At 38.7% G+C, this 23,945-nt stretch overlaps 1 protein-coding gene across 3 annotated transcripts in view; it reads right to left on the reverse strand.

Moving 5' to 3' along the window:
- EXOC4 (exocyst complex component 4) overlaps positions 1-7,053 on the reverse strand; it is a 914,582-nt gene extending 907,529 nt beyond the window's left edge. For 2 of the 3 annotated variants that reach the window (XM_074193663.1, XM_074193665.1), the window contains exon 1: positions 6,938-7,053. In XM_074193663.1, coding sequence (XP_074049764.1) covers positions 6,938-7,023 — 86 coding nt within the window. In that variant the 5' untranslated portion in view covers positions 7,024-7,053. The remainder of the gene's footprint in view (positions 1-6,937) is intronic. The other variant, XM_074193664.1, reaches the window with a different exon arrangement.
- Between the last annotated feature and the right edge of the window lie 16,892 nt (positions 7,054-23,945).

Here is a 23,945-nt window from a genome sequence, read left to right on the forward strand (position 1 = left end):
GCAACCCTAAAAGTTGTTGAAGGGGAGAGAATAATTTTGTTAGTATAAACATTTATTGACTACAGAATCACAGAATCTCAAGAGTTAGAAGCAGTCTCAAATGCCAGTTAATCCAACCTATACCTAGACAACAGTAAATTTTACAATATTGCCAAAAAATGTTCATCTTGCTTCTGAATTTAGACCTCCATTGAAAGGTATACCTACTATTTCCAAGGAAACTCATTCTACTTCTATCAGGATCGGTTTGTTTTTCATCTTAAGTCTAAATCTAATTCTTTTTAACTTCCAACCCATTTCTCCTTAGTTCCACGTGGTAGCCCTTCACCTGGCAAACTTTCCCTACTCCAGACTAAATATCCCAAGTTCCTTCAAATAATCCTAAAATAATAGGAACAAAAGGCATTTTATTATCCTCACTATGCTCCTTTAAATGCTCTCTAACTTGGCAATCCACTTCCTAACTAAGTATAGTTTAGTATAACCCAAACTGGACACAGTATTGCACCAAAATACAATCTCTTTCCTAAATCCAAGACCAGAAGTTCATAAGCTTTTTGGTATCAGGACCTCTTTGGCAGTCTGGTCAAACAAGATGGACCTCTTCTCAAAATAATGTTTACAAATGAATAAAGTAAAACACATAGGATTACAAAAGAAACTAATTCTATTGAAATGTTTATCAAAATATTGAAAAAAAAAAGTTCCCAGAGCCCAGGCTGGGAACTTCTATCTTGTTCCTAATGAAGACTAAGATTGAAGCAGCTTTTATAGACACCAGAGAAATCAGCATGTTAAACTCATCTCTCAAAGATCAGCTTTAGATCTCCCTGGTATAATTATTGCCCATCTACTCATAAATCTAACAGCCCAAGACCCTTGTTTCCTGGGTTGGAGATAACCTCCACTCATCCTATTCTGGGTGAATCTGGCAGAGGCAACAAGAGGTCCTCTTTTATCCATTTACAGTACCCACTAAAGGACCTTTCAGGAAGCACCCTATGGCCTTACAACGTTACTAAACACATACCTGGACAGCACCCAAGTGCCTGCAATACCTCCCTTCCACAAGCAATCAGGATATGGGCTCTCCCGCATTAATTAGCAGGATTCTTTTGTGTTCCCCCAGGAGCTGTTTGTGACCCCCATATTCACAGGCCCATTGTGGGGTGGGGGATCTTCTCAACTCTTCTGTCTCTCCTTCTACCAGCCTCTGGGTCAGTGCACACTTGGTCCCGTTAGGATGCTAGCTCCTGTTAGCATCTACACTAACAATCGTAAGCACCATTCCTGTGCCACAGTAGACTTTAGGAAAACATCCTTTGGTACCTATCTAAGGAGGCTGAATATTTGTTCCCTTGGTGAAGTCATCTGAAACATGAAGTTACACTCTTCAATTTAACACTTACAGTTTCACTCTTTGCTAATGAGACTTCCCATGCCCTCTGACATACAAGAGTCACTTAACTCTTTGGCCAATATGGTTCAGGGTAACTGTATTGATTGTGATCATCTCCTTGCCTCTTTAGGTGTCTGGGCTCTAGCCAACACATCTTGCTGCACGTATATCAACAACTCCTGTAAAATGGAATTCCATACCAAGAAACTACTACAAGAGGTGATTTGGATTCAAGACCAACACACCATTTTCGTCTCTTCCCTCCTCTTCTTGGGACTTCTGGTTCCTCTCCCTACTGGTCTCCATGATCATTCTATTTATAATAATTCTCCTCTTGCTTCTGTTTGGTCCTTGCTTATTTAAGCTTCTTGTCAAATTTGTTTCCTCCAGGATTCAAGCAGCAGGTATACAGCTAATGACCTCAACTGACTAGCAACCTGTATCAGATCCTGATAGTCCACAACCTCTGGATGCTACTTTCATTAAGTCCGGACTGCAATATATTTCCTCTGTAAATGAGTCCCAATAGGATAGAAAGGGACAGTTCAGTGCCCCATTTTTCCAGCTCTGAAGAGGTTACAGAAGACTTTGGCCTCACTCTCAACTTCTTTTTTTATTTATTTGTTTGTTTAAGGCAATGGGATTAAGTGACTTGCCCAAGGTCATACACCTAGATTAATTAAATGTCTGAGGTCATGTTTGAACTCAGATCCTCCTGACTCCATCCATGGCACCACCTAGCTACCTCCTCTCCATTCCAATTTCCCAGATGAATCTGGGGCCAAATAATTTGAGGAGAGAATATGATGCAGGGAATTATGGGCAATGAGTAATAATCTTGAACTTTATTTTGACCTTGGTCATTGGTATAGCCTCACCAGATAGGGCAGGTAGGGACTCCTCCTACAGCAATCTCTCCAATACAAGATCCCAACTAACTTTCACAGTACAGCAAAAGCAAACTCTCCAATACAAGACGGGGACCACTCCCAAAACTCAGCCCCTCACATGGACCCTGAGGAGACATTTAAGGAGAGTCTGGCACCTGCAGCTCTCTCTCTGATCTCCCAAGCCCAAGCTAATCAGCATCTGATCTGTCTGAGGCCAGATTTTAACTCAGATCTTCATGACTCTAAGCTCCAGTAGGCTATCCACTGCACCCCTAGCTGCCCCATTCCCCTCCCTCTACTTCTTCCATCTAAAGCCCTTGCACTAATACACATTTTCAATATCTAAATTTTCTACAACATATTGATTTTATTTTCTGAAACATCTAAGAGATCTACCCTCAACACAGGAGCAAAATGAAGCCCTTCTGGTCTCCTCTATAATTCTTTTCTTTCTATATCATTTGGATGTGAATCTGTAACCAATTTTTACAGTCTAGACTAGGAGTTCCCAACCTTTTTGGCCCCCATGCCCCTTGGATTTCCATAAGCATTCCCATACATTTTTTCCAATATGAGAAAAAAATAAATTCAAAAATTTGCTTATATATATATGGCACATAAGAAAAACCCTCCAGTGTTCCCTTTTCAATATGAAAGAAAATTAACTAGAATTGATCAAGCAAATGCACATAAGAAATTAAGAGGTTAACTGGCATCAAATAGGATAAAATAGTCACCAAATATTCTGCATAGCCCCTAGACAGGATTTTCATAAGTCACAAGGAAATGTATACTTCAGGTTGGGAACACCTGCCCTAGATAGTTCCTCTCAGCAGTATCAAAGTTTGGTCACAATACTCCCAAATCTGCATGAGAATCTAGTATTTGGAATGTTCTTATTCTGGTGAAAACTTTCCATTCAAGTGTAATATCTAGAAAAGATGAATCCTTACACTATAGCTAGTTTTGACATGGCTAGTAAGACATAAATAAATATAAAAATGTTCTATTATATTCTTTCAGTTTATTAATGAGGAAAACAAAGGAAACTACCCAAATACACACTGTGCTTCAGCTACAACCTTTGGCAGAGAATTTGGAAGTGGTTAGATAAGGTGAGGAAGTTTTACCTGGCTTAGTAAGAAGCAATGAATTAGTCCCAATGGAGTGGGTACAACAAATAATTCAAACTGTATTTTCATTGGAGCAATAAAACGTTTACTCTAGAAATACCTAAAAAAAAAAAATCTTCCTGTCATTCTCTCCCCATTCTTCAAAGTGATTGATGTTACTGTTCCCTCATCCACAGAACTTGACTTTTCCCCCAGTTTTGGTATGGAAACAAAAAATCTAATTGTAATGGAAAGACAATTAAGGAAAATAAGCAAAATTTCTGAGTGCCATTCAGGACATGTAGGCAGGAGGATATAAACATCACACCACCAACCTGACCCACACTTCTAGATAATGAGGTAAATGTTTGATCCTCATCCCCTATTCAAAACATAATCATCCTGTATAACACCATGTGTATACTCCCTTTCATCCTCAGCTTTTGACAGAAAGCATTGTGCCTTAGAGATAGAAGAAGGAACAGGCAGTAACACACAATGGCAAAGAAATCAAAGTGAACAAATTCCTAGGCTCAAAGTATGATACTCAGGGATTTTTTGAGCAAATAGACAGGGGATTACCAGCTGCTTCACATCCAGTGTGCATCTGTATGCCACAAGACCCTACTCTTCTCTATCTTAATTTTACTACAAGAACTTTCTCCCAGCTGCCTTCACCCAACAGGCAAGAACAGAATCCTAAGAAGTTGAATGGAGGGGTGGCTAGGTGGCACAGTGGATAGAGAACCGGCCCTGGAGTCAGGAGTACCTGAGTTCAAATCTGACCTCAGACACTTAATAATTACCTAGCTGTGTGGCCTTGGGCAAGCCACTTAACCCCATTGCCTTGCAAAAACCTAAAGAAATAGGAAAAAAAATTTAAAAAAAAGTAAGTCGAATGGAAATCAGTTTCATAACAGGGGATATCATGTTCTAGCCAGCATAAAGGTGGCAGATGGAGGACTTTCTCCACTGTTCATTCAATGTCCTTCTCGGTTATCAAAATTCTAAGCCCATACTTAGGACAATCATGACATACGAACTAACTAAAAACAAGATTTTTGTTGGATCGAAAAAAGACAGTTAAACATGAGGAGAAAATATAGGTCATTGGGATGAAACTTGAATGAAACATCAAAGCTGAATACATTGCCTGATATATAGTAGGCACTCAATAAATGTTTGCTGAATAATGGATAAATTAATATAAAGGATCCGTGAAATCTTTTCCAACTTTGACATTCATGAAATCAAGAATCTAAGATTTGCAACAAAGATTTACGAATTGTAACTTAATCTCACTACCAAGTTCAGGGTCCTAGAAATTCAAATAGTCGTTTTCCTAACTTTTGTTTCTTACCCAGAGCCTTAATTCAGAAAAAAAAGCCACAAAATATGGAGCAAGCAAAGGAAATAAGAAACCCTATTATCATACCCTAGACAGCTAATTTTCTCCAAATTAAAGAGGCAGAAACCCTATACTAGTTTTAGACCATCTTCTCTAGAATCACAACAATAATATATAACCATGAGAAAGTCTCAGATACACTAAGGCATGAGATAGCTAGTTGGTTTGGGGCTTGTTTAAATGATCACACTCTTAGCACAAAGTCTAGGGCATGTGAAAGATGATGAAAACATTCTACTAAACAAAACCAAGGACCTACAGATGGCATGGGTCAATTATGCATCTGCTATACCAACCTAACTATGACAAACACAACAATTCTTCAAGTACACATGTTTTATTCTCATTGTCTTAAGACAACAATTACACAGGGAGTAGATTTCAGTTCTTCACCCCATCCTCATCCCACCTCAAGTTCATAATAAAAAGATTAGAAGCCAATGACAACTTTAAACGTAAATTTGTGTAAACCAGAGAGGTAAAAGGGTGCAAATGTTTTAATGTTACAAACCTTGATCCTAAAACCTAAAAATAAATGAATGAAGAAAGAAAGAAATTGAGAGAGAGAGAGAGAGAAAGAAAGAAAGAAAGAAAGAAAGAAAGAAAGAAAGAAAGAAAGGAAGGAAGGAAGGAAGGAAGGAAGGAAGGAGGCTAGGTGGTGTAGTGGATAAAGCACCAACCTTGGAGTCAGGAGTACCTGGGTTCAAATCCGATCTCAGACACTTAATAATGACCTAGCTGTGTGGCCTTGGGCAAGCCACTTAACCCCATTTGCCTTGCAAAAAAAAAAACGAAAGAAAGACAGAAAGACAGAAAGACAGAAAGACAGAAAGACAGAAAGACAGAAAGACAGAAAGACAGAAAGACAGAAAGAGAAGATGGGGCAGCTAGGACTCGCAGTGGATAGAGCACCAGCCCTGGAGTCAGGAGTACCTGGGTTCAAATCCGGACTCAGACACTTATTACCTAGCTGTGTGGCCTTGGGCAAGCCACTTAACCCCACTGCCTTGCAAAAATCTAAATAAATAAATAATTAGATAGATGGTAGGTAGATAGATAGATAGATAGATAGATAGATAGATAGATAGATGGATGATAGATGATAGATAGACAGATAGATAAAAACCTTGATCCTTCTCCCAGCTTTCCCTAGTCTTACTTTCATAAATAGGATCAGAAAATTACAGTGAATTGGATAAATAGGTTTAATTTCATGCTCTCCTTAAGGCCATCTATGGATGGCACTAAGTGTCAAGCCTGGATTTGGTTTTTTTTTAAGAAGAAATTAATGTGGGGCATTTAATCTATCAGTGTCATCTACTAGGAGAATTACTTCTAATTTCCCATCAATGACCACTGGATTTTATTTTGACATTTTTTTTTAATAGGGACTACCTCAGTGCAGATACAAATATTCATGTTGAAAAGTTAAGAGAATTAAAAAAGGGGGGGAGGGAGGGGGAGATTTATTTCCACCAACTCCAAAAAAACTTTTTTTTTCCTCAGGCAGCTTAATTCTTGCTTTGTCAAACACAAAAAGGAATCACACTTGGGTGGAGAAGCTTCCAATGAAACTAGATGCACCATGAACTCGACCTGTTTACCCTCTCTAAAGGCAATGCCCAGCAGCTCCCACAGAAGCGGCGCTCGTGTCTCTGGCTTCTTTATCTCTTCAGATCCTGGAGGCAGGGACCCCCTCTCTCCTCTGCACCCCCAAACTCCTTCCCCATCCAATTCATTTGGACTCGATTTCACAACGCCCAACTCTTAGGAAAACACGCACAGCCCAAGGCAATACAAAGCAGGGCGAGTGCGAAGGGCACAGGCTCCGGGGGAGCCTCGCACGCTGCTGTCACCGAGGGTGCCCGAGGGGGTGAGCCAGGGGCGGGCAAGGGCGGCAGAGCACCCTCGCTCTGTGTCCGGAGGGGCGGATGGAGGTGGAGGGAAAGCCCTCGGTCTTCTGCCGCGTACCCCGGCCGGGCTGGGGGCTGCGCGGGGCCGGGGCCGGGGGGCGCCTTCCCTGGGAAGAGGCGGGCAGAGAGGCGAGGGCAGGGTCCGGAGGGTGAGGACCGCGGACGGCCCGGCCCCGGGCCCCGGACTGCGGCCTTCTGCCTCTGCCCGTCCTCACCTGATCACGGAGATGAGCAGCCCCGAGGGGTCTTTGCTTTTGCTGACTGTGCTCCTGTACTTCCCAACAGCTGCTTCTGCCGCCATCTTGGTGCGGGGCGGGGGGAGAAAGGTGAAGAGGCGGGAAGAGGCGGGAAAGGGCGCTCGACCAATGAGCGTGAAGCCATTAGGAGCTCTAACCAATCGTCATAGATCGGGGGCGTCGCTGTATGCCCAAAGATCCAATAGCGAAGGTGGATAGGCGGGATAAGCTTCGGTGGCACGGCGAGCGCTTTGTCCGCAAAGCATTTTGGTACTTGTAGTTCACTCGTAGTAAATTTCCTCCTTCAAGCTTATTTCCTTCTAGCTTGTGGTGGAAACGTGGGAAAATTAAACCCATGACAGCTTCATAAAGCTCCTGATCATTATTCTTATTCCGGTCTTATTTTTTTTCACTATATTTGATGTTTTTCACGTGATTTTTTTAGGTCTTTCTGAAGAAATTTTAGGTTTTGGGGGGGGCGGGGGAGTTTTTGCAAGGCTTGCCCAAGGCCACACAACTAGGTAATTATTACATAAATGAGGGCGGATTTGAACTCAGGTACTGCTCTATCCACTGCGCCACCTAGCCGCCCCAGGTCTTTGTGAAGTTTTACAGGAATTCTGAGGGAAAAAATAGAGGTTAAAAATCTTGGTATATCCTGTCTTCTAGAACTTTAATTTTTGAAAATTTAAAGACAATTGTGTCTAAAACCCAAGAGAATATAGATTTTACCAAAAATGAACATTTCTCTTTGGGATATATTAAAACTATTTTAATTCTGCTTTTTTTTTGTTGTTGTTTGTCTTATGCCAATGTTCCAGCATCTCCAGGTAAAGTTGAAAACACAGACAGCTGGATAAAAGGGAAAGTACACCTGTCTAGAACTTTAAAATGTCCTTCTCTGTCATTATAAAATATGAATAAAAAATAAACTGGTTAGAATTTATTTATAGTATTTTTTATATTACTTGAGCTTAATAACTTTAATTGATGAGCTCCTCTAGGTCTCATGCAATAGATTCACTACATCAAATATAGAAGCATTAAAAAAAAAAAGCCAGGGAAAGAAGCATAAAGGACAGAAAAGAGACAGAAAAGATGAAAAGGGAAAAACTGGAAAAGAGATCTTGCCAAGAAATGTAAAAGAAACATAAAACCATGAAGATTAAAGAACTTCTGAGAGGAAATCAAATTGCTTCAGGCATCCTAGTGTTATGAATCAGCATTCTCCAAAGACTGCAATTTTTTTTTTTAATTGAAGTCAGGCGAGGAACAAAGACAGCAAGCCAAGTAGATAATTCGGTGAGTATACTACCTTAAATCAATAACTCTAAATTAAAACTTCAACCGAAACTGCCCAGGGCCCTTCAGCCTTTGCTACCCCAATTTCCTCACACTGTTCCCTTTCTCATCAAGTATCTATTGGGCAACAGAATTCAGGAAGGACATTAAACTCTATCTCTCTGTCTTGATTCAGTCCTAAGAAGAAGATTCTGAAAATTTAGTCATCAAAGATTAGAGAGGCCTAGGGACTTGTCTTCATTTTCTCCTTGAAAATGGTTGAACAGGAAGTCAGACTGGGCATTTTGGCATTCCTTTGCGAAATAGCAAGACTGGAAAGAGGAGAAGGGAAAGTAAAAACTTACCTATTTTAATTAGCAGCTAGGTAGATAACAATGGTTCACCAGAAAAGCCATTATGTTCAGGATTATAAGTGACTCTGGGTTGTTTCCATTTTTGTTTTTCAGGGAGTATTCTGTGATTTCATTGTAGTAGAAAACTCCCAACGTGGAAACTCTCTCTACTATCATAAATCCACAATTCCTCTGCAATTCATTGTCTTAAAGCATTGCCCTGAACCCTGAAAGATTAATTGACCTGTCTACAGTAACATAACTAGAATGTCAGAGGACAAACTTGTACCCCAGGCCTCCCAACTCCTAGACTGGACTTTTATCTGTTAAACCTAACCTGCTCTTCCTTTGCATGTAGTATGTGATCAATAAAAGTGTGTTGAATTTAGAATGATTGCGGATTCTTGAACCTGAAACTAATCATTTGAGATGATTGTGTAGTCAGGGCTGGAACTAGTACGCACGTGCAGATTTTGATTTGATGTTGTCTGCTCAATTGTGAACTAGGATGGAGCCAAGTTCTTATTATTACAATTGTAAATATACCCAGTGGGTCTGAAAGTCGGGGGAATATACAATTAAATTAAAATGATTTGACCTCCTCAGATGAAAAGCTGAAGATAAATCCACAGTATTGATATTCTTATTATTGTAGATAAATGAAGTGTGTAAGTGAAGCCAGCCTAGCAGTTCAGTGCCCTCTTTGGGATCTATATTAAATTGCTACGTGCTAGACATCTATCTGGGCTGCAAATGATGTTGGAGGAGAATATTCTGGAGAATGGCAGCCCTGTAGTCGGCCCTGTAAGTCAGAGCTCAGAGAGCTACAGCAGTCCTTCCAACAGAGACTGTTTAGCTTGGAATCCCAACTTGCCCCAGACTAATTTCAACAACAGTTTTCAAAGCTTGCAATTTCTCATATGTCAAGACTTCTCCATACACGGCATCATGATTAGAGGGCCAATTTGGGAGTCAGAAAGTCCCGTGATCTTCCCCCCTGTAAAAGATACTAGGTTTTTGACCCTGAGGGAACTCAACCTATCAGTATTACAATGATCTAGGGTTATAAATGACAGACACACAGCTCTGTATTCATGGGTTGCTTGCATATCTGGGGGTAACATTCCCGAGGGTTTTTCCCTAAGATATAAATACAAATACAGACTTTAAAATATCCTTGAGAATTCAACAAATAAATTGTTCTGTGTCTGGACCACAGACAGGAGAATTAAAGGGAGAGGGTGGACTTCCTGCTGTGGAAACTCCAAAATAGCATTGATCACAAAAAGTTAAGAAATCAAAGTCACTTAGGCACAGGAAAAAATATACTGATAGTATATTCCTATTGGCTACAGGACTTATCTCAAAGATGTTTTCAGTAGGTTTATGGAAGATAAACTTTCAACCCAACACACACTAAAATGCAAAATTCAGTTATTTATCTATCTAAATTAGTCTCTAAAACGTTAAATGTAAAATAATAATAATAATAATAATATGTGATGTAGTGAATAAAGCACTGGACTTGGAGTAAAGATAATTTGGTTAAAATCCCATTGCAGAAATTTACCAACTGTGGGATTCTGGAAAAGTAATTTAACCTTTCTCTGCCTCAGTTTCTTCACTTGTAAAATGAGGTTTGGAACTCAATGACTGCTAGGTTCCATCCAACTCTAAATCTATGAATAGAATTATTTCTATCCTAACTATAGGGGAAAAAACTCCATTACCAACAACAATAGGAGGAAACAATAACAGTAATGAGTTTTTGCTGTTGCTGTTCAGGTGTGTCCACCTCTTCATGACCCTATTTGGAGTTTTCTTGGCAAAAGTGGTTTGCCATTTCCTTCTCCAGCTCATTTTATAGATGTGGAAACAGAAGCCAATGAGTAAAGTGATTTGCCCAGGGTCACACAGCTAGTAAAAGTCTGATGCTAGATTTGAACTCAGGGAGATAAGTCTTCCTGACTCCAGGCAGGCCACTCTAACTACTTTGCCTCCAACTCATTCCAATAATAATAGTTATAATAATGACAGTAATAATAATTCCCTTGAAATTCAAACAGGCATTCATGAATGCAAATATATTTCTTGATTTTTCATTGTTTGATCATCTCCTTTTCAAAATAAATTGAGAAATTAGTCATTTTTGTCATGTTTTATATAGGTTGCATAAGGGAATATTTAGATTTTTACCAGGTTTTTCAATTTCATCTCTTTTGTCACCTAATCTAGGTTTTTTATTTTCCTGACCTGAATGGTGATATGTAGTTATATGACTTTGAACAGAGGGCATTATTAACAGAATCACATGAAACCTAATCAAATAAGTCATAATTTTATTATGACATAGTACTTTCTTCTTTGAGAAGGAAATGAAGGACAACGATATAGTAGGGGGGGTGCCTTTACTTCCTTTCCTCTAATTCCCCTCTTAATTCTCTTTATAGTGTGAGTTCTGACATCATTATCCAATTGAAATGACTCTCTCCAAAGTTATGAATGATCTCTTAATTGCAACTGCCCATAACTACTTGTAGGTACTCCAAGAAATATGAAAAATAAAAACTCAATATATTTTGTGTCTGTTTCCTCAAATGGGGATCAGTTGGTCTCTAACATACATATAAGTGTTCAAAGTACAGCTAGGTGGTACAGTGGAGAGAGCACCAGCCCTGGAATCAGTAGGACCTAAATTCAAATCTGACCTCAGATATTTGATACATACTAGCTGTATGACCGCGGGTAAGTCACTTAACCTTGCATTCAGGGCCATGTCTAGTCATCCTGATTCATATCTGATCACTGAACTTAGATGACTCTGGAGTAGAAGTAAGGCTGGTGACCCCTCACTTAAATTCAATTTACTTGCTTGTCTTGGCATCACGTTCCTGATGCCATGGCCTTATTCAAGAAGAAAGGACAGGGGGCAAAGCCAAGATGGCTGCATGAAGGCAACATTTCCTGGGGACTCTTACCCCGCAAACAAAAAAAAAAAACAAACAAATGAAGACTCTAGTCAAAATTTAGAGGGCAGAATCCACAGAAAGACTGAGTGATACATGTTCCCAGTCCAAGATAACTTAGAAGTTATATGGGAAAGGTAGGTTTGACCAGGACCGAGGGTTGGAAAAAAAAAACCAGGACTGCAGTCTGGTGCAACCCAGCCCAGCCCAGCCCCAGCCCAGCCCAGAGATCACCGGCAACTGCTTGAAAGGGCAACGAGAGATCTTTGCTACACCAGAATGAGTGTGCAGTGAACAGCACCAGCTGCGAGAATCTGGAGAAAGCACCCTGCACCCCCAGAGATGGTAAGGGAAGTCTGCAGAGATTTCTCTGCTCTCCCTGGGGTAGGACTCTGCTGTTTGCCTACACTCACACATTGCAGTTTGGGCTTCCATACTAAAGAACCAAGCTGCATCTCTCCTTATAGCCCCAGGGCAGAAGGAAGTGGGGGAGCATCTACATATCAAAGCACAAGCAAGAGAGCATAAGACCTTAGAGGAATAAAGGTCCCAGTGGGGCGTCCCCCCCATAAAAAACAACCCCAAAGCATTGGAAGTGTTGTAAATTAGTCTTGGACTGAGGAAATGAGTAAACAACAGAAAAAGAAGAATCTGACCATAGAGAATTACTTTAGTAATTCCATGGAAGATCAAAACACATACTCAGATGATGACAAAATTGAAGCTTCCATATCCAAAACCTCTAAGAAAAATAGAAAATGGGCTCAGAAAATGACCTCAAACAAGACTTTGAAAAGCAATTAAGGGAGGTGAAGGAAAAATTGGGAGGAGAAATGAGAGCAATGCAGAAAAATCATGAAAACCAAATCAAAAGCTTGGTGAAAGATATATAAAAAAAAATACTGAAGAACATAATATGTTAAAAACCAGTTTATGCCTAATGGAAAAAGCAAAAAAATAAAAATAAAAAAAGCAAATGAGGAGAAGAATGCCTTAAAAAGCAGAATTGGCCAGCTGGAAAAGGAAATAAAAAATCTCTCTGAAGAAAATAACTCCTTCAAATGAAGAATGGAACTAAAGGATGCTGATGACTTTGCAAGAAATCAGGAATAAATAAAACTCTTCCAAAAAAGCCAAAAATTAGAAGAAAATGTGAAATATCTCATTGGAAAAACAACTGACCTCAAAAACAGATCCAGAAGAAATAATTTAAAAATTATTGGACTATCTGAAAACCACGACAGGGAGAAGGGCTTAGACTTCATTTTTCAAAAAATAATACAACAAAATTGCCCTGAGAACCTAGAAGCTGAGGGTAAAAATAGGAATTGAGAAAATTCACTGGTCACCCCCCTGAAAGAGATCCCAAAAGGAAAAACTTCCAGGAATATTATAGCCAAATTCCCAAACTCCCAAATCAAAGAGAAAATTCTAAAAGCTGCCAGAAACAAACAATTCAGCTACCAAGTTTCCATAGTCAGGATTATACAGGCTCTGGCAGAATCTACATGAAGGGCTCGTAGGGATTGGAATATGATATTATGGAAGGCAAAAGATCTTGGTTTACAACTGATAATCAACTACCCAGCAAAAGTGAACATCCTCTTTCAGGGGAAAAGATGGACTTTTGATGAAACAGGGGACTTTCAAACTTTCCTATTGAGACAACCAGAGCTGAACAGAAAGTTTGATCTCCAAGTACAGGATTCTGGTGAACCATAGAGGGAGTGGAAGAGAGGGACTAACTATGAGGAATTTGATGATGTTGAACTGTTCGTATTCCTGCACGGGAAGAAGATATTGATAACTCATATGAACTTTCTCATTTATAAGAGCTGTTAGAAGGACTATATATATATATATATATATATATATATATATATATATATATATATATAAAAGCTTTTTCAATGGAGTGGGGGGGGGAGGCAAGGGGAATGAGTGAGCCTTCATTCTCATCGAAAATGGCTCAGGAAGGAAATGGCATACACACTTAATAGGGTGAGGAAATCTGTCCAACCCTGGAGAAGGATGGGAGGAAAGGGACAGGATGAGGAGGAATAGGGGGAGGGAAGGGGGAATAGGTAATAGAAGAAAGGGAAGATCAAGGGAGAGGGTAGTCAGATTCAACACACTTTTGGACAGGGCCAGGATGAAAGGAGAGAGAGAGAATAGAATAAATGAGAGTGGGGAGAAATAGAGTAGAAGTACAGCTAGTAATAGCAATTGTGGGAAAAAATATTGAAGCAAATTCTCTGGTGGACTTATGACAAAGAAAGCAACTCACCCCAGAGACAGAGTCATTGGAATCTGAACACAGACTGAAGTACATTTTTTTTCTCTCTCTATCTTGAGGTTTCTCATCTTCTTGGGGGGGGGGGGTATGTTTATTCTTATGTTTACTCTTAAAACACATTTAATTTACATCAATGTATGGCATGGAAACAATGTAGAGACTATCAGACAGCCTTCTGGGGGGGGAGGAAGGGAGGTGGGGGAAAAATTGTAGAATTCAGAGCCTTGCAAAAAATGATGGGTACATATTACTATTGTATATAATTGGGAAACAAATAAAATGTTAAAATGTTTTAAAAAAATGAAGGACAGAGGGGTGGCTAGGTGGTGCAGTGGCTAGAGCCCTGGCCCTGGAGTCAGGAGTACCTGAGTTCAAATCCTGCCTCAGACACTTAATTACCTACCTGTGTGGCCTTGGGCAAGCCACTTAACCCCATTGCCTTGCAAAAAACCTAAAAAAAAAGCAAAAACAAAAAAAGAATGAAGGACAGACATCAATCATCATCATCATCAAATATGCAAAGTAGCACAGGCCAATCAGGTATGAGACAGCCTTTATTACACTTACAGAAAATATAGAAGATACATAGAACTTTCATAAGTCCATGAACAGACAAAAAAAATCCACATAAATCACTCAACTGCGATATTTGCTCCCTCTGGAAGGAAAGTGAAGTGGAGTTTTCATCTGGGGCAAGCTTTTATATATTAAGAGACTGGGGCCCTAGGGTACAATTTTGGAATGAGAGACTTCCACCCAAGATGGCAGAGAGAAGCCAGGCACTGTCTTAAGCTCTTTCTGCTTTCCCTCAGAACTAACATGAACTCTTAGCAGAATTTGGAACCACAGAACCAAGAGAAGAACCTAGAAGAACACAGCACAGCAAGGTCTGTCCCAGCAGAACATGGAAAAGCTAGGGCTAGAGAGAAGAGAGCCAGTGCAAGGTGGGGGGGGGGGGGTGCAGGCAGGACTAACCTGAGAACAGCTGCAGAAGCTTTGGCTGTGTGAGCTGCAGGTGGGAGAGTTCCAGCACTGTGACTAGACATCTATCCAGTCAGCTGGGCTGGGCTGGAACACCAGGGCCATGAGCCTCCCTGTTTTCAACTAAATTCAGTGTTTCCAGTTGAGTTCCCTCCTCCCCATTCCTATGGGAGAAAGTAACTCTTGCCAGAACAAACACACTACCAGCCTCCCCACCCCCACTCCCCTCAGGCTCAGGTGTGGGCAGCAGATCTCACCCAGGGCTGATTGAGGATTGAATAAATTAAATATATAGCCTGAGGGCCCAACATACCATTTCAAGGATAATTGGATCCTGTTTCCCTCCCAACCCCCTCCCCCAGGTCTAGGGAGTGAGCCACTAATCAAGTCAAAGACACTCCAGAGAAAGTACCAGTACCTCCTACTGGCTGGCCTACTTACAGTTACTTATCCTAGTGAGCAAAAACTCTAGGGATCTCTACACCAAAGTTCTGTGAACCAACCCCCCCCCATACAAGATCCTAGGAAAATCAAGAAAGGCCAGTGAAAAAACTGGGTCTGTTGAATGTTATTTTGAAGTTAAGGATCCTAACTCAGAGAGAACTAGAACTTCAGAAGAGAATATGAATTGGTCTCCAGCCAAAAAGACTTTTTAGAAGAGATTAGAAAGGAATTTAAAAATCAATTGGAAAAATTGGGAAAAGAAATGCAAGCAAAAATTAACATCTTGCAACAAGAAAAGAAATCCTTTGAAAAGACAATTGGACCAGGGCTAAAAGGAAAATAATTCTCTCAAAACCACAATTGGGCCAATGAAAAACTCTTTCAAAAATAGAATTGACCAATTGGAAAAGGAGTAGCAAAAGCAAATGAAGAAAATTCTTCTTTAAAAAAGAGATTGGAATCTGTAAAAATTAATGACTTCGTAAGACAACAAGAATCTGTTAAACAAAATCAAAAAACAAAAAAATAGAAGAAAATGTAAAATACCTCATCGGTAAAACAACCCTCATCAGTAAAACAACCCCAAGAATATATCTAGGAGAGGCAATTTAAGAATCATTGGTCTTCCTGAAAACATTGAGGAGAAAAAAAGTCTGGTCCCAATACTCAGGATAAAGTGAAGGAGAATTGCCCTGATATCATGGAACCAGAGGGAAAAATAGTTATTGAAATAATACATTAATCCCTCCCTGAAAGGTATCCCAAAATGAAAACACCAAGGAATGTTGTGCCCAAATTCCAGAACTATCAGATAAAGGAGAAAATCCTGCAAGGAGCCTGAAAGAAACAATTTACATTCCAAGGAGCCACCATAAGGATTACACAGGACCTGGCTTCATCAACATTAGGTGATCAAAGGGCCTGGAATATGATATTCTGAAGAGCAAGGGAGCTTGGAATGCAACCAAGAATTCACTATCTAGCAAAACTGAATCTTCTCTTCTGGGGAAAAGATGGACATTTAATTATATTGGACACTTCCAATTTTACCTGATGAAAAGACCAGAGCTAAATAGAAAATTTGGACTTCAAACAGGAGACTCAAGAGGTACATGGAAAGGTAAAAAGGGGAAAAGAGAAAAAAAACTGTTATCCAATAATATTAAACTGACTAGATCCCCACCTGGGAGAAAGATTCTCATAACTCTTGGAAATTGTAACTCTATTAGAGAGAATATACATAGCAAGAAATAATGGACACTCCTGACTTGTTGTGACTCTGATAGAATGATTTAAAAATAATATCTCCTTACAAAGAAGGGGACAGTAAAGAGATGGGAGAATGGAGGAGATTGAATGGGGTAAATTACTTCACATGAAGAAGTGCAAAGGACCTATTGCAATAAAGGGGAAGAAGGGAGGAGATGAGAATTGCTTAAATCTTACTCTCATCAGATTTGGTTCAAAGAAGGATTAACACACACACACACACACACACACACACACACACACACACGCAGTTAAGTTTAGAAACTTATCTTACCTTTCAAGTATTAAAAGGGGAAAGGGGAGGAAAAAAGAAACTGACAGAAGGAGGGGAAGGAAGAAGGGACAAAGGGAAAGGGGAGGGGAGTTGGATATAAAGGGGCAAATACACTGAAGGAAGTGGTATTCAAAAGCAAAATACTGGGAAATAGGGATGGGGGAAAGGGAAAAAATACAAACAAAGGGAAGATAGCATGGAGGGCAATAAAGAGATTATAATTATAACTTTGAATGTGAATGGGAAGAACTCTCCCATGAACCATAAGTAGATAGCAGAGTGAATTAAAAGCCAGAATCCTACAATATACTTCTTACAAAAAACTCATTTGAAGCAGAGAGAGATACATACAGAGTAAAGGTAAAAGACTGGAGCAGAATGTATTATGCTTCAGCTAAAGTGAAAAATGCAGGGATAGCAATCCTTTTCTCAGACAAAGCAGAAGCAAAAATAAATCTCATTAAAATAGGCAAGGAAGGAAATCATATCCTCCTAAAAGATACCACAGATAATGAAGTAATTTCAGTACTAAATATATATACACCGAGTGGTCTAACATCCAAATTCTTAGAGGAGAAGCAAAACTCTACTGGTAGGAGACCTCAACTTCCCTCTTTCAGAATTAAAGAAATCTTAAACATAAAATAAACAAGAAGGAAGTTGAGGAGATAAATAGAATGTTGGAAAACCTGGATATGATAGACCTCTGGAGAAAATTGAATGGGGAAAGAAAGGAATATATCTTTTTTTTTCCTGCAGTACATGGCACCTACACAAAAATTGTCTGTGTCCTAGGGCATAAAATCCTCATAACCAAATGCAGAAAGGCAGAAATAGTGAATACTGGTAGATAGTATGGCAGAAACTTGGATTAGACCAACATCTCACACCCTACACCCTAAGATCAAAATGGGTGCAAGATTTAGACATAAAAGACAGTATTATAAGCAAACTAAAAGAACAAAGAATAGTTTACCTGTCAGATCTATGGAAAGGGGAGTAGTTTTTGACCAAGGAAAGGATAGAGTATATCATCAAAAACAAACTGATTACATTATATTAAAAAGCTTTTGCACAAGCGAAACCACTCTAAGCAAGATGAAAAGAAATGTAGTAAATTGGGAAATAATTTTTAACCTAGTGTTTCAGACAAAGGACTGATTTCTAAAATATATAGAGAATTGAGTCAAATTTATTTAAAAAAAAAACCAAGCCACTCCCCAATTGACAAATGGTCAAAAAATATGCAAAGCAATTTGCAAATGAGGAAATCAAAACTACCTGTTGTCATGTGAAAAATTGCTCTGAATCATTACTGATTAGAGCAACACAAATTAAAGCACCTCTGAGGTACCACCTCACACCTCTCAGATTGGCCAATTTGACTAGAAAGAACAATAATTATGTTGGAAGGGATGTGGGAAATTTGGGACACTAATACATTGTTGGTGGAAGTGTGAACTCATCCAACCTTTTTGGAGAGCAATTTGGAATTATGCCCAAAAGGCAATAAAAGTATGTATACCCTTTGATCCAGCAATCCACTACTGGGTCTATACCCTGAAGAGATGATGAAAAAGGGTAAAAACATCACTTACAAAAATATTCTTAGCAGTTCTGCTTGTGGTGGCAAAGAATTGGAAATCAAGGGAATATCCATCAATTGGGGAATGACTGAGCAAATTGTGATTTATGTATGTTATAGAACACTATTGTTCTATTAGAAACTAAGAGGGATAGGATTTCAGAGAAGTTTGGAAAAACTTGCCTGAATTGATGCTGAGCAAGATGAGCAGAACCAGAACATTGTATATATGCTAACAGCAACATAGGAGTGATGATCAACCTTAATGGACTTGCTCATTCCATCAGTGCAATTATCAGGGAAAATTTTAGGGTATCTGTGAAGGAGAATACCATCTATCACTAGAGAAAAAACTGTGTAGTTTAAACAAGGATCAAAGCTTATTATTATTAATATTTTTAAAAGTTATATCATATAATACATAATTTTGCTATTTCTAATATTTTATTTCTTCCTCAATGTTTTTTCTCTCAACACATTCAATTTTGATTAATGCACATCATGGAAACAATGTAAAGAATATCATATTGCCTTCTATGGGGTGAGGGGGAAGAAAAAGCATATGGGGGAAAATTGTAAAATTCAAAACCTTATAAAACCTTACAAAAATGATAAAACTACTATTGTATATAATTAGAAAACAAATAAAATGTTTATATAATTTAAGAACATAGCAAAAAGCTTTGATTTGACCTTATTTTCAAAAACCAGAATTTCAAACAGGTGGGGTCATAGGAATTCAAAATTACATTTCAGAAATCAATTTTGGAATTCATATTTTCATTTCAGAAGTGTGTTTTCAACAAAGATGCCAGATCAGCAATGTTAATTAGAACAGATGGTTACTTCAAAAATGTATTATCATATGATATGTCATATATGGTATTGAGAACTTTGAAATTCTTTATCTCTGCCCTCAGCTAATTCTAACAGTCTCAGATGAAAGACTCCTGAATGGCTGAACAATTAATTTTCTAGTAAATAATGAAGATATGAAAATTTCCTTGTTCTAAAGTCATATCGTGATAATGTCAAGTTATATTTTAATTTCATTAATTAGATTATTATTAAAATGTACATTAACTTTACCTTTAGGATCACATCCAAATGGAAGTCTTCATTCTAAAAAAAGAAAAATTTTGGAATGAGCTCCTCAGTTCACCATCAAGACTTTTATGGGTCTCAGTTTCCTCATCTTTAAAATGAAAGATTAGACTCAATGATCTTTAAGATCTTTTCTATGTACAACGTTATAATCTTATTATTCTCTTTCCCATGAAGTCGTTTAAAGGCTCTTAACCAAGTTTCTGATCAAGCAATCCTTTTTGCTTGGGAGCCTCACTATCTGACTTAACGCACTGGTTTTGCTCTCCTAGTACTGTACTATGCAAGTACTTGGATTTGTCTTTAAGTTGATTTCCAGAGCTAGTGCAGCCCAGGACATCTCCCTTCCCCACCTAGGAAGATAAATTTTTGGAATTATGACATCTAGGGAATTCAAAATTCTCCTTCTCACGTAGGAATTGAGATTCACAATTATGATACCTAAACTTTTTTCTCAAAATATATGTAAAAACGTGTTTATCTCTGTCTTGTGCTTCTATCACAAGTCATCATTTTTGTTTCCCAGTAAAAGAAACTATACCACCCCATCTGGATATGTAGGTCCTCTCTACTATATATTAGTTTGTCTTTTCACAGTCCATGATAGCAAAAGCAAAAATTTAGTTTATTAGTTCACTGGTTTTGAGGGATAGCTCTTCCTATAAGAAACCATCCCTGTGACTTAATGAAGTTGAACTGCTTGCATTCCTGCATGGGAAGACATTCTGATAACTCATATGAACCTTCTTATTATCAGGGCAGTTAGAAGGAGCCTATAAAGACAAGGCACAAGAGGTAGTTGAATTTGAAGGTATAATATATAAAAAAGATGGAGTTAATGGATGAGAAAGGAATATATTGGAAGATAGAAAGAGAGTTAGAATAGGGTAAGTTATTTCACATTAAAGAGTCAAGGAAAAGCTTTTGCAATGGAGTGGAAGGGGGGAAAGTGAGGAGGAGTGAGTGAGTCTTTACTTTCATCGGAACTGGCTCAGAGAGAAAATAACACACACACTTAATTGAATATAGAAATCTATCTTGCCCTGGAGGAAAATAGGAAAAGAAAAGGATGGGGTGAGAGGACAAGGGGAGAGGAGATGGGTGTAAGTGATAGAAGAGAAGGAAGATCATGGAGAGGGTAGTCAGATTCAACACACTTTTGAAGAGGGACAGGGTGAAGGAGAGAGAGATTGGAAAAAATGGGGGTGGGGGAATAGGATAAAAGGAAGTACACCTAGCAATAGCAAACTATGAGAAAAATATTGAAGCAATTTCTCTGATGAACATGTGATAAAGAATGTGATCCATCACAAAGAAAAGGCTGATTATGTCTGAATACAGACTGAACCACACTTTAAAAAAAAAGAAAGAAAGAGTCTCCTTGAGATTCAATTCTTCTGTCTTCTGTAAGCAAGTGCCAGCATGCATGCCTATACTTCATGGAGATACAAAAATGAAAATGAAATAATCATTCAGGGAGTTAGCATTCTATCCAGGAAACAGCAAGTACAAAGATAAGTAGGCAACTAGGTGTCAAATAGGTAGATTACAGGATTTAAAATCAAGAAAGACATGAATTCAGATTTTTCCTTCAATACTTACTGACTTTGCAGCCATGGGCACGTCACTTAACCTCTATATACCTCAGTGTTCTCATCTGAAAAATGGATATAATAACTCTACTTCCTTGTCAATGCTATTGTGAGGATCAAATGAGTTTGCTTAGATAAAATAATTTGCAAACCCTAAAATTCTATAAGATAGCAATAGCTAGCATTTAAGATTTATAAAGCACATTACAAATATTATATCATTTTATCCCATTAACCTCCCTGAGAGATAGGTGCTGAGATTAGTCTCATTTTTCAGATGAAGAAATTGAGGTAGAGAGAGGTAAAGAGACTTGACTAAGAACATACAGTTAATAAATGTCTGAGGCAGGATATGATGTTTTTTGGATTTCAAGTTTTGCACAATCAGCTATACCACTTAGTTGTCTCTAGCACAAAAATACTATTATTATTATAAACATATAAACAAAATAAATTCAAGCTAATTTTGGAAGGAAGGGTCCTAGTTACCTGGAAAAACAAGAAAAGTTTCATGTAGAAGGCAGTACTTAAGCAGGTTGGGGGGACCACAATGAGGTCAAAAAAATGCCAAAATAGAAAGTGATGGCCTCTGAAAACAAGCTTCATCTATTTTACAATTTTACATAAAGTTAATCCAGACCCAGTATAAAAAGAGAGCATTCTAACCTGGATCATCAGGGACTAAAAAAAAAAAAACACTTTCAGAAAATCAACATCAAATCCATTTAACTTAGGCACTTTGAGTTCTCATTTCAAGACTGAAAAAACAATAGCAAATGCTAAGAGGAAAAAAAAATCTGCAGCTATAATGCATTTACTAAAGAATGACAAAGAAACATTCTTCTACTCTCTGCCAAAGGAAAAAATAAAATGAAATGAAACATCAGAAAAGATTTAAATTACAGTGACTTTTTGTTGTTGGGCTTTTTTTTTTTGAGGGCAGGGAGACTCCAATTAATGTAAGGAATCTCTCTTTACCTTATGCTTCCACTGAACTTGGACTCTGCCCCTTGAACCCCACTGGGGTACACAGGAGAACTTAGGGAATTAGATCCTCATACTACTTTAGTTACCTTCTTTTCCTCCCACTGGAATTTGGACTCTTGTCTTTGGAACCCAAAAGAGAACTGAAAGAGGAAGGTGGCTTTCCCTATAGCAGTAGGGAGAGGATATACCTGGAAAGTATGATTATGTATGATTATGGAATTTGTTGTTTGGTGGACCAAACTAAGGACCAAAATAACTTAGTTGTGTTAGAGACAAATTAATAGTATAACTGACTGGGGCGGGTAGGTGGCGCAGTGGATAGAGCACCAACCTTGGAGTCAGGAGGACCTGGGTCCAAATCTGGCCTCAGACACTTAATAATTACCTAGCTGTGTGGCCTTGGGCAAGCCACTTAACCCCATTTACCTTGCAAAAACCTAAAAAAAAACCCCAAAACAGTATATCTGACTGTGATTAATCAGATCAATACAAGCTTGGAATGCTCTACCAAAGGTTGGGTACAAAGAGACCTGGTGAACATTTGGAGTGTATTCCCCAAATTTGTGCACCTTGTATTTCTTTTGAACTACTTCAATTCTGTTTTGCTCATAGTGCACAGCACCTTTTTAGATAAGGGTATGCCATCTGGACGGTCTTGTGCCAATGTCTTCCATCACTGCACAATCAATTCCAAAGTTCTTCAGAGATAACTTTAGAGTGTCCTTGTATTGCTTTTTCTGACCATTATGGGAGTGTTTGCTCTGTGTGATAAAATGAAATAGCCTTTTTGGCAAGCTTGGCATTCAATAATAGAGTTGGATGCTTAGTAGTTTAATTCTCGAAAGAACCTCAGTGTCTAGGGAAGATTAGGTAAAAGGTTGCCCATCATGGGCTGGGATAGTTTCAGGGATGGAATTCAAGGATTCTATAGTGGTGGGGGGGGGGCAGGGAGGGAGAGAGAAGATACTCAAGAGGAGGTGGCTGAGCATATTTTTGGCTAGGCAGAGGACTGCTAGAAAGCAGGTTACCATTTTCAAATTTCACAGATAACTTGGTTCCACCTTTCCAACTTCAGCTCTCCTTTATACATTGTCATCCCTAGTATTAATGTCAGCCCCTTGAGGTATATTGCTTGGTAGCATTTGAATTCTGTCTGGCTCATGACAAGCTCTCAAGAAATGCTTTTTCATTCATTTATTCATTCATTTATTCATTCAAGAACTCATGTGTAACTCAAAGTCTTAGAATTCTGTCTCAGAGATTACATGACTTGTCCAGATTTTCATAATTAGCATATGTCCGAGGCAGGACAAACACATGTTTTCTTAAGGCCAACCATCCTTCCATTGCCTCCAGACTATATTTTTGGGAAAAGAAAGATCAATTCTACCATAGCCTTTATAGTTTGAATACTTTAAGAAAATGAAAGCTCTTGGGGCGGCTGGGTGGCACAGTGGATAGAGCACCGGCCCTGAGTCAGGAGTACCTGGGTTCAAATCCGATCTCAGACACTTAATAATGACCTAGCTGTGTGGCCTTGGGCAAGCCACTTAACCCCATTTGCTTTGCAAAAACCTAAAAAAAAAAAATGAAAGCTCTTTAAGGTAAAAGCCTTTTATTTTAGTCTTTGTAACACTAATATTTAGCAGACTAGTATATTTGAATCCCAGAAGACCCTTAATAATGAGTGACTGATATGCTAAAGGCCATTTCAATTCAAGTTAACAAATGGAGAAACTGAGAGAGGAATAAAAAGTTACAAACAAATATGTGAAAGGGTGTCTTGTGGAAGAGGAATTATAATTTTTTTGTCCATCATTTTTTTTTTTTTAGTTTTTGCAAGGCAATGGGGTTA

The sequence above is a fragment of the Macrotis lagotis genome, chromosome 7 (genome assembly GCF_037893015.1).
Source record: "Macrotis lagotis isolate mMagLag1 chromosome 7, bilby.v1.9.chrom.fasta, whole genome shotgun sequence".
Taxonomy (NCBI): domain Eukaryota; kingdom Metazoa; phylum Chordata; class Mammalia; order Peramelemorphia; family Peramelidae; genus Macrotis; species Macrotis lagotis.